This window comes from Argiope bruennichi, chromosome X2 (genome assembly GCF_947563725.1).
Source record: "Argiope bruennichi chromosome X2, qqArgBrue1.1, whole genome shotgun sequence".
NCBI classification, from domain to species: Eukaryota; Metazoa; Arthropoda; class Arachnida; order Araneae; family Araneidae; genus Argiope; species Argiope bruennichi.
The window spans coordinates 82,263-100,859 of NC_079163.1; the positions used below are offsets into that span (position 1 = coordinate 82,263).

The following is an 18,597-nucleotide window of genomic DNA, read 5'->3' on the forward strand; positions in this document are numbered from 1 at the left end:
TAGCTGTTATCGTTTAAAATCGATCAATATTTTTCAATAAAAAACTAAACTAAATTTTTAATAAAACCACAATGAGATATTTTAGGACCTGGACCATATTATGTAATTTCCAAATTCGTGAACTTGTAAATTATTGTTGTTGCTGTTTATAATGGCACTTGCCATGGACAAGCTCACTGACGAAGTCAGCGATTTTAAGCCAAGGGAGAGTCTCTTGTTTTAGTAGCGCCAAGAGTACGTTGTAGCTACTCACACATCACATTCGCTTGCAAAACCCCTTCTTATAGGGGGGCACATTCACACATCTCACAGATAGAACAGATGAAGAACAACCATGCCCGAACCGGAACTCGAACCTAGGACGCCCAGATCACGGGGAAGACGCGCTACCCCTATGCCAGGATGCCGGCGCAGTAAATTTTACTTTCCATTAATGAAATACGCATAAAAATTGTTTAATTATGTTAGAAAATAATCTCGAATTTTCTGAACCATGAATAAACTATTTCTTCTAATAATGAGTTCAATTGCTTGCTAAATGTAAGCCTTAGATTTATTTTGAATTGAATGTGTGCTCCGATATAAAGCAAAGTTTAGTACAAAAATCTTATAATATTGAGTTATTTAAAAGAAGTATCAACATACATTAAAGGCTGTTTCTAATAGTTCATGTATGTTAATTGTATGCTATCTTACAATGTGATTTATTATGGTTCTATCAGTATAATAAGTGTTTATATACTATAAGAAACATCAACAAAGTAAATTTTATAAGTTTCAAAAAAAAAAAAAAATTTGATAATTCCAAAACTGATTCAAAGTGAATGTCGGTAATTTTAGGTGTAGTAAGAGATTTGTTTATTTCATAAATGAAATTATTTGTATAAATCGATAATGTCATCTAATCTGAGAGTAGCCTCTTACGCTAATTTTCGAGATTTTCCAAATTAGGCCGGAAAATACTTACAAAATTGATGCATCCTAATTTCACTGAAATCTGAACAACCCTAGCTATTTATTACCTCCATTTGCTTCTATAGTTTTGTACTTCTTCTATATCTACAGAGATAATTTATAAAAATAAAGAAAAAGTTTCTTGTAAGCATTTAAAATTTTCAGGCTTAATTCTAAGATATAAAATGTTTTAATTCCATTTTTTTTATTTGTTCGACTCTTAAAATGTTTGTTGTCTCATAAAATGTAACGCTATTTTATAGCGTAATTATAAAATATTTACTGATATTTAAATGGTATATGGACGGAACAGGACTAATCATTGATCACTATGAAAATGTTGCTTCTTCTAAAGCAAAATGAAATGATCAAATTCCTTTATTGAATCCATCATCATAAACTAATACAGAAAAGATTTTTAATTTATTGTTACTTCCATTCGAAGCGGTCACTAATAAAAGAAAGACAATGGAAGTATGCGAGGTTATATTTATATAACACATGTCTTACATATTTAATTTGACTCATTTAATTCATCAACTTGTTTTGCATATTTTATTAAAAAAGAAACTGAACATAGCTGAAACTTTTCTCACTGAAGATGTTTGATAACAACAAGTATATCAATAAATAAATAGTGTTTTTTTTTCAGAATGGAGGAAATTAGAAAATTAATTCATTTGCATTGTATTTTTTAAAAATTTTTAAATATTAATAAGCTAGCTGAAATTTGAAAGGACTAAAATATTCCTATTTAATTTCTTAAAAAAATTGTTTATTTTTTCTAACAGCCTTTGAGTATTCTTGACGATGACAACTGTATTTAACGTGACTACAAAATAATGGAAGCAGATGGACGACTCGCATATCGACATTATCACTCACCAATCGAGGTTTAAATGCAATGGTCTTCCCATATAGTATTCCTCGAAACCTTTCTGATTTTCGTAGCCGTATACAATAAATGAAAGGAATAAAATTTGACTTGAATGAGCTGTAATTTGTATTTATCTTAAGGATTGCTGAATACCTATGACTTATAGGAGATGTAGAAAAACTCTCTTTAACATTTTTAGTGCATCTTTGTGGGAAAACCAATGCGATTTTACAGCAGCTTACTATTACCACTATCCTTGTTTTATTCATTATTTTAATTGCATTTTTTAAATATTTTTTTTAAAATCATATAGCATAGATTTTGATATCAATGCTTTATTGTGAGTGTTGCAATGAGTCTCTAATTCATTTGGACTAACTGCAAGCACTTTATATGAATTCAGAACACTGCTTTTTTAGAGCACATAGCTTCTGCATCATCTACAAATATGCAGACACATTTCATTCAATCTAAATGTCAAGAGTCATGATTATTTCTTCGCCAGCTCCTCAAATAATTGGCTTTCAAAATAACATATTGTCATGAGATTCGTTGTACCATATACAGCAAACAGTTGAGACAAGTCTTGCATATCAATTAGTTCATCTAGTTATGGTGGGAACAATTTAATTAGTTAGAATCCTGCTTCCTTACTACTTTCCTTCGTTTCGTATTCTTTGAATTTAAGCTTAAAAAATTGCATTCGTCAGATATCTTTATCAACCTCTTACACATAATGCAGATGAAATAAAAGGATCAAGAAAGCAAAGAAAAAATGCTACAAGATACACAAATAATAACTACTTTGAAATTAATGTATTAGCAAATTGAAATGAATGTTCATATTGAAAATGAATTTCTGATTATGTGGCCAGTGTTTGAAAGACTGCATAGAAACGTAACAAAAGGGACAGATTCCAAAAACTGGTGACACAACAGATATTGAAATATATCGAGGGCAAAAAAATAAATAAATAAATAATAAACTGGCTCTTTATATACGTCATCAGCACGTCGAAAAGACAATTGTTTTACTTCTACTTTTCTTGTTATTTTTTTTTTGTCATATTTCTACCGTATGGCTAGATTCAGATTTCAAACCCACATCCTATTTTTGGAAATTTTCTGAAGATACATGTAGGGAAAACTAGTACAAGTTGGCGAGCGGGACAAGATAAAACATTCTTTACTTTATTTTTATATCACTAAAATCACCTTACAGCTACTTCTAAAGCTGTGAAACCATTACTGCTATTTCGTCGCTTATTAAATGATGTTCGTATATTTTGTGCGATCTTTTCTTTTCTTTTCTTTATTTTTTTTTCAAGGTCTTCAAAGTATGATCTTATGAATCAGCAAGGAAAATATTTAGTCATTCTTTTCTATTTTTGACAACATTCTACAACTTGCTTTTCACGATTATTTGTATCTTAATCCTATTAATCCTAACAAAGAATACAAGACTTTTCCAGTCGGCACAAAATGAAAGAAAAAAAAATTAAGAAAGACCTCGTCATATTGTCCCACGTCCACTTCACTATTTTGTACTTGGCTTTTATATGCAATTTATTTATTTTATGAGATATTCTTGATCTACTTTTTCTTACCAAACTCTAAGGCGCATAGATCAAAACATGTATTAAAAATCTCGTCTTTGGAAGATATGTTAGAAGCCCTAAAATACATAAGAAGATTTAAAGTAATAAAGGCAAGAGGCTCAGGTTGCAAAAGAGAGAGTTTGTTTTTTAGAAACTGGAAATTGTTCCTGTAAGCAGTAGAAAGTCCGACTTTCATGATGTCAAATGTAACTTCTAATGAAACTATGGTACATTCCCTGCATGTTTTGCGATCTATTTTGTATCTTCAATTAGTAACCTAAGTTAGGTTCCTGCGAAAGCTACATGTAATGGCATTAGATATGCCCATAATACTTTTGAAAGTGGAAAATCTGTACCGAATAAAAAACATAGGTTTTGAGTTATATTGATTTACTGTGAGCCAGAGTTTCAAACGAAATGACTATTCCATGTTATAATATTCAAGAAAAAGCACTTAATATGTTTTATTAACTAATGCACTGTTATGTACCTTTAAGAGTAAAAAATATATATTAGCAGTATTTATTTCATCTTGTTCCGAAGATGTAAACCGCTTTGTCGCAGTACTGGCAAGATGACACTTTATCTTTCTAAAATAGCAGAATAGTATTGCTTATATCAAAATAAAGATTTAGAAAATGAGGTATATTACGAGAAAAGGTATTTCATTAAAATATGCAAGGAAAAACATTTTATCTCAAAAATTGAATTTATTAAAAGTAGTCAACGATTAACATTGTCAAATTGCCGTGGTTCTCTCCTACATTGAAGATTTTATGTCTATTTATCTAAACCTGACTCGAGACTCACAATTCGGGAATCCTTGATATAAAGTTCTTATCTTTTTACACAAAGTGTCATTTTAAAATAATTCATTTATAACAATCCTATCTAAGAATCATTACAATTTATTAACTAAGCGGAACGTTGAAACATTTCAAAATATATTATAAAAAATGTTTTTGTTAGAATGATTAAATATTTCACAAAACAAAATTTAGAAATACATCCAGGATAAAAGCGAAAATACATAAATAAACAATGAGGTTTTATATATGAAAGGAGGAAATGCAAAGGAGATGGCTGGCAAGCATATATATTATTTAATTAACTATGTAAAATAGAAAATAAGTTGATAGTCATGGTTTGTTTTACACTGATGTAACTAGCACTTGCCGTTTGTTCGTTTTTAACCTGTTTGCGCAAAATAACGCATCAGACTTGTGGTATAATTTTGAAGCCGTAATACGCATTAACGAGTCAAACGCGTACTGTATTTTCTATTGATTATGCGCAGTAACGAATCAAACTTGTAGTGAATTTTTGAGGCAATAATATGCTTAGCTTTTACTTTGGAATATTTTCTACATTATATTGTATAAAGTGAATTTTTTCACAAAACATACACAATGACTATGGGTTTATTTTGTAATGCCAGTAGAAAATTAACTGAATTCCTTTCAAAAATATTTACTTATAGTATATGAACAATGGTTCAGGTTTTAAAATAATAATTAACATAAGAAGTATATATTTTGAGATGCAGATCATTTAATTTGAATATAGAAAGTACGCTAGGAATTTAAAAAGCACATTAAAAATGAGTAAATATTTTAAATAAGATTAACTTTTTTCGATCTTTTAATATTGATGCAGTTTTGATCATCCATTCCTAAGATATATGCTGATTATAATCTCAAAATATTAATTGAAATTTTTGAAATCTTTTTTTTTCACTAATTAAATGCAGGTAAACAACCTTAAATACTTATCGTCAATGTTTATTACGAATATTTACTAAAAACAATAAAGAAAGCAATTATTACGAATTCAACAAACCCTAATGAGCTCATTAGTTTCGATCTTATTAAAGAGCTACTGATCAAATAGATCAAGCTATATCGGCATTTTTCTTTACCAAGCAAGAATATAAAAAAGGACATTGTCAATAACCACTTTTAGTCTATTGCTATGTCTGAGCTTTCTCAAAGTATGCCAGCTAAAGTATTTCTCATTTTCGAATGACAATTATTGAATGAGGTAAAAATGATATAATAAATTGTTATAATATGCCAAAAGTACTTAAGATTATCCAAAACTGTGGCAGAAATGAAGCATCAACCACATTCACACTTGGAAATAATAATTCATATTTTGGCCCATTCATATATTTCAAATACATATAAATGTGCTCGAAATTTTTAAACCAATTTTGTCATTAAGTAAATGGCACGGAAATTATACTGAAGTGAAAAAAATTAGCATATTTAATTACATAGAAAATTTCAGTCCAAAAACTCATAAAATTTCTAATAAACATGGACATCTCAGCAACTGACATATAAAAATTTCATCAAAGGAAATAAATTATTTTGCCAGTTCTGAAAAATGGCTTCAACCAATAAACTAGCATGTCGATTGCTAAGTCTATTACTGCATGACTTATTCTGTTATATCTTAAAATACGTGTTATCTTTCGCACCTAGAGGTCAGCATGTGGCTCGCAATATGGTTTCTATACGCTAGTAAAATCCAGTGACAGATTTAGGCACTTTACGGCCCTAGGCAATACATATTATGAGGCCCCTCTTTCATTAAGATAGGTAGTCTATTTTAGCATTTCAAGACATTTTTTACAAGTTAATGGTTTTTTTTTAAATTAATTTTTATGAATCGTTTTTATTAATCTGTTTTAAAAGATTAATCTTTATTAATTTTTTTTAAAGATTACACTTTTTTTGTTGAATTGCATCAGTCTTTATTTATCTATCATGATTCCAGATTTTCATACATTCATGTTTACACATAATGTTATTAAAGCAAACGTTCAATGTTTATAAATATTTTAATATCAAAGTTAACATAATGAAATATTTAGGAATCTGACCACTTGGTAAAATGCTAATATCATGATATTTTACAATAGATTGGATTTGTTTATTTTACTAATTTATTTGGCAACTAGGAAAATAAAGTTTTATTCCTCGCCACCGCCTCTCAGCCTAGGAAAATGCCTAGTCTGCTTTATCGGAAATCCATTGCTGGTAACACCCTGTCAGTCTAGAAACGACGAAACGAGATAGTCAGTGTTTCATGCTTCTTGGGTGCCTCACAGACAGAGCAACCTGCCAGCTTCATGGTAGATATCATGTTAAGAAGCAAACATCAATGAACGAGCTTATAAATTCTCAAAACCTTTTAAAGTGTAATACCAAAAGGGTGAAAATAGAATCCGCTGTATCATAAAAAAATGTTTGATTCTTATAAACTCTGTCTTAATTTTAAAATATTATCGAGAATGCAAATTTAAGACATTTTTAATTTTTAATTTTTTTTATTTTGGGTTAACGTTTATTCATTAGATATCCAAAAGTTTTCTATTTGCTCAAATAAACTATTTTTTAACCACAAAAAAATTTGCAAAGCATGTATCCATATGCAATGCAATTAGGATGGTGATAAAATGAAACTGTAATAAAAAATATCTATTATAAAGAAGATAATGATAAAAATAAATAAAAATTGCAATAACGTTTGAAGTTGATTGTAATATAAAAAAAACTTATCCACATACCAATTAAACTACTTTTGAACGTCCCTCAAATGAATTTATCATTGATTTTACTCCCATCCAAACCTATATGAAATCAGTAATTCAAAAGTAGATAAATAAACTCTTATTTCCTTTATTTATTAAAGTGAAATATTATAATTTGAGATTTAATTTCGGTTCTATTGAATTAAGCAATGGATTATATCTGTTTAGAGTATCTCGATAACAACCTATCACAATATCTATTATTTCTCTAATATACAATTAGTTTAATTAATGTCGTCATTAGAATCCGTATTTGAACTAAATCAGCGACGCATGCCTAAATCTAACAAGTATGTTTATAGACCATTGACACATATTACCCTCAGATATGCTCCAAGGAATCATCTATCATCATAGTATTCGGAACGATTAAATAATTGGATGAAGGGTGATACTTCGATGCGTCGGTGGAACAAGAATAAAGCTTCAGTTTAATTTGGTTATCTCTGTCGATAGCAACTAATATGCATTTTTAGAATGCATATATTTTTCAATGTTTACCCTTTAAAATCCCTTTGAAAATCAAAGGTAATCGAAACTGAAGTTGTTTATTACCAGCTTGAAAATCGTGCTGGAGAGGTGGCTAATTTCTCTTAGAAATTCGTAATGTTATAAAGTAAAATTCGTAATGTTTCTGTTAAATCAGATGAAATCCTATTTCTAACTGAATACCGATAAAGATTTATTTTTACCCTATAAATTATAATTATGCTCTTACTTAAGAATTTGTAAAGTATTAAAAAAATAGGGCAATAGTCAGAGCGATGGATAGAACAGGAGCGTCTTTCGATGTCTCTCCCACTTCATGCTCATTACATTGTTTAAATAACCAGTAAGTTATAGTTGCAGGGGCATGAAGCGGTGTTGAGTATATGACTTATGAAGCAAATGATTTTTTTTAACTTGATATGTTTTATTTTGCCTTTTTACTTTCGATTTATGTTCACATTTTTTTTTATCTTTAAGATTTTATGTGTTTCGTTTATAAGTATACTAGCCGCCTTTGGCGACCAGCCGGTTCGCCAATCTTGATGTTCGTTAAAATTTTAATAATCAAATATTTTATGCAATTCCTACTTTAATAGCTTCTTCATCAAAATATTTTAAAACTTCAAATTTTGATAGTCATATAATTCACTCATAATATTATAAGCGCCTTCAGTCATAACGTAATATGTATCTGTCTAATTTTCTGTTAGTTCCCGTAGAATTTATACTATAAATTAAAGTGGAAAGGATTAATCTGCAATTAATATAATAATATTTTTTACTGAAACAAAGTATTTTTTTGTAATATGATTACTGAAAACAGTCACTGAGCGTTTAAACTTTATGGGCACTAAATAATATCTTTCCTAATTTATGTAATATTTCGTCAACAAAATATTCTCAGATTCATCATGACCAGAACGATTAATTAACAATGTTTAATTTTAAATGCATCAAACACTAAGAAAATAAAACGAATCGTTTAAAATAATCGGTTGAAAACAGGTTAATAAAAAACTAAAAAACGATGTACTTAAAACTATAAGCGTATACAAAAAATATATAACTAACATAAATACAATTTAATTACAAAAACATGCAACTAACCTAAAAATAATTTAAATCATCCGTTGATAATGGTTGTCATGTCAACAATCAGAACACAATGCGCATGCGTGAATTACGGTAACGCAAATGCGTGAGTTTTTCTACGCCAGTTGGGGTAACGCTATGCAGATTAGAAATTTTTAATTTCCTTTATTCTGTTCTATTTTAATTTAAAAGTACTTAAGAATGAATCTGAAAAATCGATTAATTAACAATGTTTAATTTTAAATGCATCAAACATTAAGAAAATAAATAGAATCGTTTCAAATAATCAGCCGAAAAATCGTAAGCCTAGCCTCATGACTGTTGGGGAAAAAAACTGAAGCCGTACTCATTTGGCGGTGGGGAAAAATGAAGATTTTTTTGGCGGGAAAGTTAGTTTTTAATTAATAATTAAAATTCTAATTAAAAATTCAAAAAAAAGGGCCATCCTATCTTTTAAGTTAGATCAAACTGCACACGGTGTGCAAATTTGATTAAAATCGGTTAAGTAGTTTAGGAGTCCATCGCGGACAAACAACGTGACACGTAATTTATATATATTAAGATATGCATTTGTCAAATTTTTATAATTTTGATTATTTTATTCTTTGGACTTTTAAACTTCTAATGTTTTCAAACGGACTCGGTGGCGAACGATTTGAGTTTTTAGCTTTTGCTTTTCATTTTATATACTGATCATATTGAGTGTCTTCGAGTTTTCTTAATAATGCTTTTTTTATTTTCTAGTACATTTTCTCTTTGTGATTTATTCGCTGTGGTTTCTGTTCTTAGCGTGTTTGATGTTTATAACACTATGTAAATGGAGATTTCTCTGTAGTGTGTTTTTTTGTAAATAAATAAATAAATACAAAAAGAACATAAGAATGGTTTAACGCACTATAGGAACTACATATCCCTACACCCGACTCAATGTGACCATTATCGTGAGAATTTGTAGATCTTATAAATGTGAAAAAAACACAGAAAGAGCTTATTGTTTCTGACAGAATTGGCTAAATGTCTTTAGTTTTCCTAATATTGCTGTAACTAATTTTGGCTGCAGTTATTAGATTTTTTCGGTGGTCTCTCTTATTAAGTTGATTCCAAATTCGGTGTTCGCTTCCAATCACACGACTAATATATAATTCATATTACTAGAAGAACATTTTACTCCATGTATGGGGAGGGAAAACGTCCTAGTTTTTTGGTATTTTTCTATTACGTCGCCATCGGTTCAGGCATGTGATAACCATTTTGATAGAAATCTTTTAAGAATTTTTTTAAGTATGCTCAAAGAGAGAAAGATTTTTGCCTCGATTCCTGCTGTCGAGTAATTTTTGACATGAGATTTGCATTCCGGAATTACAATTCGATTTAAATAGTCAATTGTAATAACTTAGTTATAACGATACTAAACGAAGCCTTTAACATTTTATTTATTTTAAATTAAACAAAAATGACAAAAATGGGGTAGGAATCAATTTTTACTTCCAAAAATTTTAGAATTTTAAAACCAGCCAAAAGGGGTACATAAATGCTCGAATTATTATAATTTTTAAATGATATTATATTCCAACCAGTTGAGGCAGAAAATTTTTATGTTAAATAAAAATTAATAATTAATTTTCAAACTATGGCCCAAATGAGAGTAGAGTATATTTCGATGAATTTATTCAATGAACTGTCGTTAAGAGACAGGCATTTCAATAAAGCAATATAACTCCAATTGTGTTTTAAAATAGTTGAAATTTTAAAAATATATAACGAAACTTTTAAGGTAAAAAAAGGTTAAACTGTCAAAATCAAGTGGGGTATATTTTTCCATGTCAAATTTTGAGATTTCGCTTTAAGCTTCGAAAAATTAATATATTTTTTCATGCATGATTGCATTGGAGGGACATAAATCAATGCATCCCTATGAATTTTGTAAACGAAAACACATTATGAGTTTAAAGAAGTAGACATTTATATTTTGTACTAGTTCTCAAGTAAAGAGCATCTGTAAAACGCTTTTACCTCTGCAGGTGTAAGCCTGAAAATTCAGTCGTTGAAATTTTCTAACAATATTAATAGTCTTTTATCTAAAAATTTAATGCTTGGAGCTATTGATAGGCAATTTTGATCTTATTTCTTTGTTTCTTCTCTTTGTTTAAAATGTAAACGTGTTGAAGCTAAGTTTAAATCTCCTCTGTAAAAAATAATTCAGATCCAAACATAAATAACATATATACAGACAGATGAAACAGTTTTTAATTTGTGGGAGAGAAGAATAAACAATTAAATTCCTCTTATTAAAATGATATTTGGTTTTCAAAACACCACTATCTCTTCAAAGCTATTTCACATGATGAAATGAATCGATCCTAATTTATAGATTATAATAACTTAGTTGGGGAAAAAAGCAGAAGTTGCTTTTTATGTAGATAATTAAAACTGACAATTGAAAATTGCCTAATTATGCTATTACAGTGAGAATTACTTCTTCCGATTTTAAGTACTTGCCAATTTTTATCATATAAAATTTAATTTTATGCAATTCGTATTTGAGAAGTTACAGATGTGAAACTTCAGTTTTAGAAAGTTTCAGCTTTAGAAAATTTTGGGAGCTGTTTACTTTTGGTAAAATATTTATTTTAACATTCAATCACTTCTCATAAATTTATGAATTAGATCTTAAAATACTCCCAAGAATATCCGCTATAAACGATGAAATAATTCAAGAAAAATTTTAGTTTGGGTTTCAATGGGGACAAGAAAAAAGGAATCCGTTTGTTTCATGTCCAATAAAAAATATATTTAAAAGCTCGTTAAAATAACCATAATCATAAAAATAATAATATTTGTATCAGGTTACAAGACAGAAAGAATATTAAATTTTAGTAATAGGGAAACACTTACTACATTCCTCTTATGGTGCTTAGTCAAATACTATGACGATGCTACTCATTCCATAACCTTTTTATAAAGAAAATTGAAGAACATACTCGATGAAACTGCACAAAACACATTATTTGATGTTGTGAAACAGACTTTTAAGTACAGTTTGATGTATTTATATTTTCCATTGATTAAAAACTTTCCGAGTTATATTTTTCTTTTCTTTTTTTCAAAGAATGCATTAAATTCCTTAAAAGAAGCAAGAGAGCAATTCACTGACAACTTCTCTGCTCAACCTTTCATTTGCTAGTTTAAAATACAAGTTAATTTTTTAAGTTTAAGCTTTTGGTTGTAAGAATATTAATTTTTTTTAGATACCTTTGTTTAAACTATTTTGAGACAGGATTTCGAATTTTGATCAGACGACTATAATAACACTCCACCAAATATCGTGAGAAGAGCAAGCTGCTCATATAATTTCGTTGATATTTATGAGCTTTAATCATTATTATAATTTTTATTAAATAACATTAGCAGCTGAAATAGTACCATTATTAACACAGCTAAAATAGGCACTGCATTTTTTATATTCTACCATCTCTCTTATCTAAAGAAGGATTACCTAGTACTTGTTCCAATTAATATCTGTTTTAAATCAAAAGAAGTGAACTTGTTTGATCTCATTTCTTTCTTATAATTGCACAATAATTCATACTAAAATGATAATAAGCTATACTATGCATCTGAATGCTAATTACTAAGAAAATAGAAATCATTTATAGCGAACAAACGGTCTTTGAATTTTCGAAACCATTTCGCGGATGTCAATTAAAAAGTTTACTTTATTGATATACACTGACCTTAGGCAATATCCGCCAAATGAAATGTCACCGAGTCCCAGTCTCCTTGTACATTTGCTTTTTATTAAGAGCTAAGACACGGGAAGCGAAGAAGCTTTTTAGAAAATGTTAGGTACTCCTATTCGGCATTTCTATAAATATCATTGCCAGTTAATACAACACCAGAAGATCTTGTATAAACTGGACTTATGGTAGAAAAGAATCAAATCCTCAATTTTGCAGTCTCAAGATTGTTTTTATGAACCTGGACAGTGCTAAAGCGAGAATCTGTAATTAAATAGTAAACTAGTTTGTTTCTAAAACATATATAGTGGGCAAAAAAAAGATAATTTAAATTTTGGATATACTCAAATATTGTCGTAAAGCGATAAGCAGAAAAGAATAGAGTGCTTCCACGACATTTATAAACATCCAATTTCTTATGCTTAATATGTCGAAATAAAAGAAAATTAATTATCCAAAGAATTCAGGCAAGAAAGAACGATTTCAGTATATACTTTTAATGGGAAAAAAACCTATCAATGCTACTCTTCTTTCGGGACTGCAGATATTATGATGATATTGTTATTCAAAGTATATTTTTGAATATATTCATAAATATTGAATAGGTACATTTCTGGAGCAGATGAAATTTCTCTTTTACCCAATGTATCCTTTTGATTAATTATCTTTATTTATATTTATAGATATTTGGCGATAAAGTTTATAAGTTATGAAATTTAATATGGATTTTAGGATTATCGAAACACTTCATTTTAAACTACAAATATCACTCCAAAAATTTCAAGTATTTGATTTCAACGGTCTAAACAGTTTTTTTTTTTTCAAAATACTATTAACATTTGGCACATCGATTTATTACAAAAATGTTAAGAACTTTACTAATAACTAATATATTTATAATTTAATATTAATGGTTACAAAATTTAATACATGCTGATTAACCACCTTTGTGAAGTAGAGAGTACAAAAAGGGATTTTCAGTTTTAAGTTTATAAAAGTTGAGAAAACTCTGATTCGACTTATATCCTTAAATAAAAAGTGTGAAAGAGCTACCATCAACTTGTTCCAACATGTACCATAAAATTTATAAAGTTAAAATATACTGAGTATTATTGGCCATGAGGAATTATCAAAGCTAAAAAGAATTTTTGGCTCACCCAATAAAGAATGGAAACTATCATGCATCTCTGGAATTTTCCCGAGCTCGAGTTTCAACAAAACTGACTATTATTACATAAGCTATAGATTGTTCTATAGTTGAGTTAAAGAAAGGAATTACCATATTAATAACTATCAAATTAAATAATATTATGTTATATCTATAGGAAATCCCCTGTTGGTTTAAGCTTTAAAAGAGACGTTGAATCATTTAATCAAAATTTTAATATTTCAAGACGCACGACTTTAAAAGCTTAGTGCAGCGTTTCTCAACCTTTCAGTATTCGTGGCCCAGTTTTCAATCATAATTTTTATCGCGCCCCCCGCTTACAATAAAATATATACAACAATAATGTATATTGAGTATTTTGGATTCTGTTTTTAAATTATTTTTAACTAACTGCCAAAACAAGAGTAAAAGTGAGCCAACGTTGGCGAGAAACCATATCTTCCATTTTGGACAAGCGGGCGGTGAACAGATGAAGCGAATGAAAGCGGAGAAAATTGAAATATTATATTTGAAATGAAATCCAAACAGGGAGATAACGTAAAAGAATATGAAAATAAATGAAAGTTAACCTAGACGGGGTGAGCTAAATTTAGAAATTGGGAATATATTTTTTCGAATAATAAAAGAAATAAAATAGAAGCATGACAAAACAAAAGTGAAAAAATAAGCAATATTTGTTTAAGGGAATCCACACGACCGATGCCGTCTCGAGCATGCACGGAGCAAATGCTTTCTCATAGGAAGAAGGAAAATGTTCGATAACGCAAGTTTCAATTCCAGCCAGTCTCATTCGAGTCGATCCTTTTATCGCTATCCAATCTATCGTGAATGTGTATATTATATATGTTTTCGTATTAATTGCAATTCACCATATTAAATATTCACGGCAGCAGATTTATGCAGACTCATGAATAAATTTTTAAGTGGAAGTAAGCAAGCATCAGACAATAGTCAAGCATCAACAAGTACACAGAAGAGCGTGGTTCCGAAAATAAAATCATGGTAATATTCTCGAATACTTAAATTTTGGGTTTACCAGTACTGAAGTAAATGAAGAAGAAAGGCCCCTGTGTATCATTTGTTCAAAAATGTTAGCCACAGATAACATGAAACCTAATAAACTTAAACGACATTTGGAAAAGCTTCATAGTGAGTGCGTCAACAAACCCAGAAAATTTTTCGAATTAAAATTAAAATCATATAAAAAGCAAAAATCATTTTTTAAAGAAACTTTGTCTGTGAATAAAAAAGCTTTAATTGCATCTTACAAAGCATATAAAATATTGGTGAAGAGCTTATTTTGCCAGCAGCAATTGAGATTGTAGAAACCATGTTTGGGGATAATTTTTCAAAACAATTACAGTCCATACCTCTTTCAAATAATACTGTTGCTCGTCGAATTGGTGATATAGCTGAAGATGTACAGTGTCAGCTTTTCTCGAAGTTGCGTGACAAATTGTTTTCAATACAACTTGACGAAGCAACAGATAGTAATAAAGAATGTTAATTTAATTCCTATGTTCGAATTTGTGATAATATGTAAGTAGTAGAAAAACTACTTTTCTGCAAACCAATAAAACTCAAAACATCAGCGTTCGCATTATTTGCTATTTTAAATGATTTTATGAACGAGGCAAACATAGAATGGAAAAATTGCGTCGGAATATGCACCGATGGTGCTCGTTCAATGTCCGGAAGATTCCAAGGTATACAAACGCTTGTAAAACAAAAAATCGCCTTAATGCACACATTGCATGATCCACAGAGAAGCTTTGACTTCGAAAGAAATGAGTCCTGGTTTGAATATTGTGTTAACTACGATTGTAACCGTAGTAAATTATATAAAAATGAGACCCCTGAGATCAAGAATCTTTCCAGCACTTTGTAAGGACATGTGTTCAGTACATTCAGCGTTACTATTTTATTGCGAGGCAAGATGGTCATGACGTGGGAAATTTTTTCAACGTGTTTATAAATTTGTTAAAAGAAGAAATTGCCCTTTTCCTAGAAGAAGAAAACAGACAGGAGGTCGAGAATTTTCGCGATTGTTTATTTGTGATGAAATTGAGGTACTTGGTTGACATATTGAAGAAATTAATTATCTTCAACTCCAATGTGCAAATACACATATGTTGGATACGAGTGATAAAGTTAATGCTTTTTATAGAAAATTGAAATTGTGGAGCAGAAATTTAAAGCAAAAAATCTAACAATGTTTGCAAATGTGGATGATTGCACTAAAACTGTTAAGGCTGAAGAAGAACATGTAAAAGTTGTTTTGTAACCATTGAAAGTCATTTAACCATACTGACAAACTTAAGAAGTATTTTCATGCTGACGACAAACTGATAGCAAGTTACGAGTGGATTAGGGACCCATTTCATAAGACTTCCAAAAGGCTCTCAATTGATGAGGAAGAAAAATTCATAGAATTCACGAAAAGTGGCGAAACTAAAAGACAATTTAGTAATAAATCACTATTTGAATTTTGGGCAGGAGTAAGGATGTTTTTTCTGCACTAAAAACAAGGACATTTCACATCCTATTACCATTCAACATCCTACCTTTGTGAAACTGGATTTTCTGCTGTGGCTTCTTTGAAGACAAAATATAGAAACAGAACTGAGAGCTTCTATTTCTAATATTAAGCCTTCCTTCGAAAAACTTTGCTCTGCTAGACAGGCCCAAGGAAGTCACTAATAATTATTAAATTTGCTTTTAATTTAGTATGTTTTGATTAAGTAAGTTATGATTTAGTAAGTTGTTTTACTTTAATAAGTTATTAAATACGTCGAAATGTATTTTGTTTTCTATATGTATGTGAGCTTTCCTTTCAGTCAGTTAATCAATTTTTTAAAATAATATTTTCTCTTGGATATTCCTGCGCCCCCCTTTTAGTGTGCTCGCGCCCCCCTAGGGGGCACGCCCCACAGGTTGAGAATCGCTGGCTTAGTGAATAAAACATGATTATTATCATGTTTAAAGCTTTTCCGTAAAATTCATTTTTTATTTGAAAATATTGAATTAAAAATATATTTATTGTGAATATGATTGTTTCACTGACTGCAGCTTAAAACTCATAATAATCTCCCTGAAGAACAGGGTTTAGTTTTGCTACAAATATTTCTGAATTATATGGAACCTTTTTTCATTTCCACAACTGAGATTATTAAATAAGATCAAGCTAATAAACATCACCTTATGTCTATTATTATTACCAGGGTAAGCATAATTTTTAAAGTATCTTATGAAATATTTATTTCATTTACCATCAGATTAGCAATTGAATTCTATTTCTATTGTTGATTATTAGATTTTACCAATTGCCTTTCCTTCAAAAACAAAACAATTGCCGTCTGTTCGTCATTCTAATACAACATTTCAATTACTAAGCTATTGAATTAACATATCAAATACAAAAGGCGTCATAAGGAAACTACACTATCTAACAATAAGTATTTGGATACCCATGCAAACGAGGATATATGCTGTCCTGATCTACGTCACGCCTTTTGTACTTAAATATCGAGTAGGAAACAGCATTGGCATTAGTCGCATGCATGATGTCACGAAATTCAGAGCTGTCTGACTTCGAAGAAAGCGTAATTGTCGAATATCATAGAAACGGCCTTTCCTTAAGGGACTTATCTAGTGAGACAAGCATTCCAAAATCGACTGTGGATTTTGTGATTAAGAAGTGGAAGGTGATTGGGGATTGTCGGGGTGGACTTAGACACGGCAGACCCACGAAACTAACTCTTAGTTTCGTGAGACCGTCGAATGCTGTCCAAAGAAATTCGGAAAAACCGCACCAAACCGATGGCCCACATACTCCAGGAGTTCAAACAAGAATTCGGGGCTATTGTTTCGATAAATACCATCTATATGGAAGCTCACTTTCTTAGTTTCCATGGGCGTAACCTTTGATTACAAAATCCAACCGCGCTGCTCTGTTGAAGTGATGCAAGGCACATCGAAATTGGACCGTATATGAATGGGAACAGGTTCTCTGGAGTAATGAATCAAATTTCAATCTCTACCAGTCGGATAGATGAGTCTGGTTTGGCGTATGCATGGAGAACGCCTTTTATCAAAATACACTGTGCCTACAGTAAAGTTTGGGGGGAGGTGGAATTATTGTATGGGGATGTTTTTCATGGCATGGACTTTTGATTCCAATTCATGGTAAGTTCAACTTCGACTCCTACTCTACTATTTTAAACAACAATGTGCTTCCTGTGCTGTGGAAATTTTATGAGTCGGATCATTGTTATTTCCAAGATGACAGCACCACTTGTCATGTTGCGAGGTCCACCATGGATGGGTATGATGACAATGGGGTAAACCGACTGGACTGGTTTGCCTAGAATTCAGACTTGAATCCTATAGAAAACCTCTGGGATGAGTAGGGTCGCAGAATTAAGGGGTGCAGCAACCGTCCGAAATCGGTGAAAGAACTATTCTTCTACATGTTTTCTCCCAGCCGATGACCACTGTCCATCATCCAAACACTTGTGGAAAGCATACCCCGAAGAGTTAAGGCTGTAATTGCCTCAGGTGGAAGTTCTACCAACTATTGACTATGAATAAATTTTGTTTATCTCTTTTATCGCAGATGTCCAATTACTTATTGGTAAATAGTGTATATATGCATATAAGGTTTCCTTATTTTAAACAGACTTAATTAATTAGGATCGAAAAATCCAGCGCTATGAAGAAATTCAGTTTATATTATTTTGTTGAATCTTTTCAACTTCAATTTCTTAATGAAGACTGAAGGTTAAGAATCATTAATCCAAAGTCTCGAGATTCATTAATTACAGTAAAGTTAATTTACAAAAAAATTACCGGTGCTGATGGTCTTGAAGTGACAACATATCTGAACACAGGAGAATTCGTGACAGATGACAACATATCAGTAAAGTCATTGACTGGACAGGTTTGACGAATATCAGTCACCAATGTCGTGTAGAGTAATTCTGGGGAAAATTCATCATCTAGAATAAATAAAACAGGCATTCGACTTCAAGCATCGCAATGACAGTAGTAAACTTAAAATATGATAAGATTGGAATAGTGGTATT

General features: G+C 30.3%; 1 protein-coding gene across 1 annotated transcript in view; it reads right to left on the reverse strand.

Annotated features, from left to right (window-relative positions):
• Positions 1–18,597, reverse strand: part of LOC129960318 (cholinesterase 1-like) — a 96,820-nt gene that overhangs the window by 21,349 nt on the left and 56,874 nt on the right. Inside the window, exon 7 of the mRNA XM_056073683.1 lies at positions 18,362–18,510. Within this exon, the coding sequence (XP_055929658.1) occupies positions 18,362–18,510 (149 nt within the window). The remainder of the gene's footprint in view (positions 1–18,361; positions 18,511–18,597) is intronic.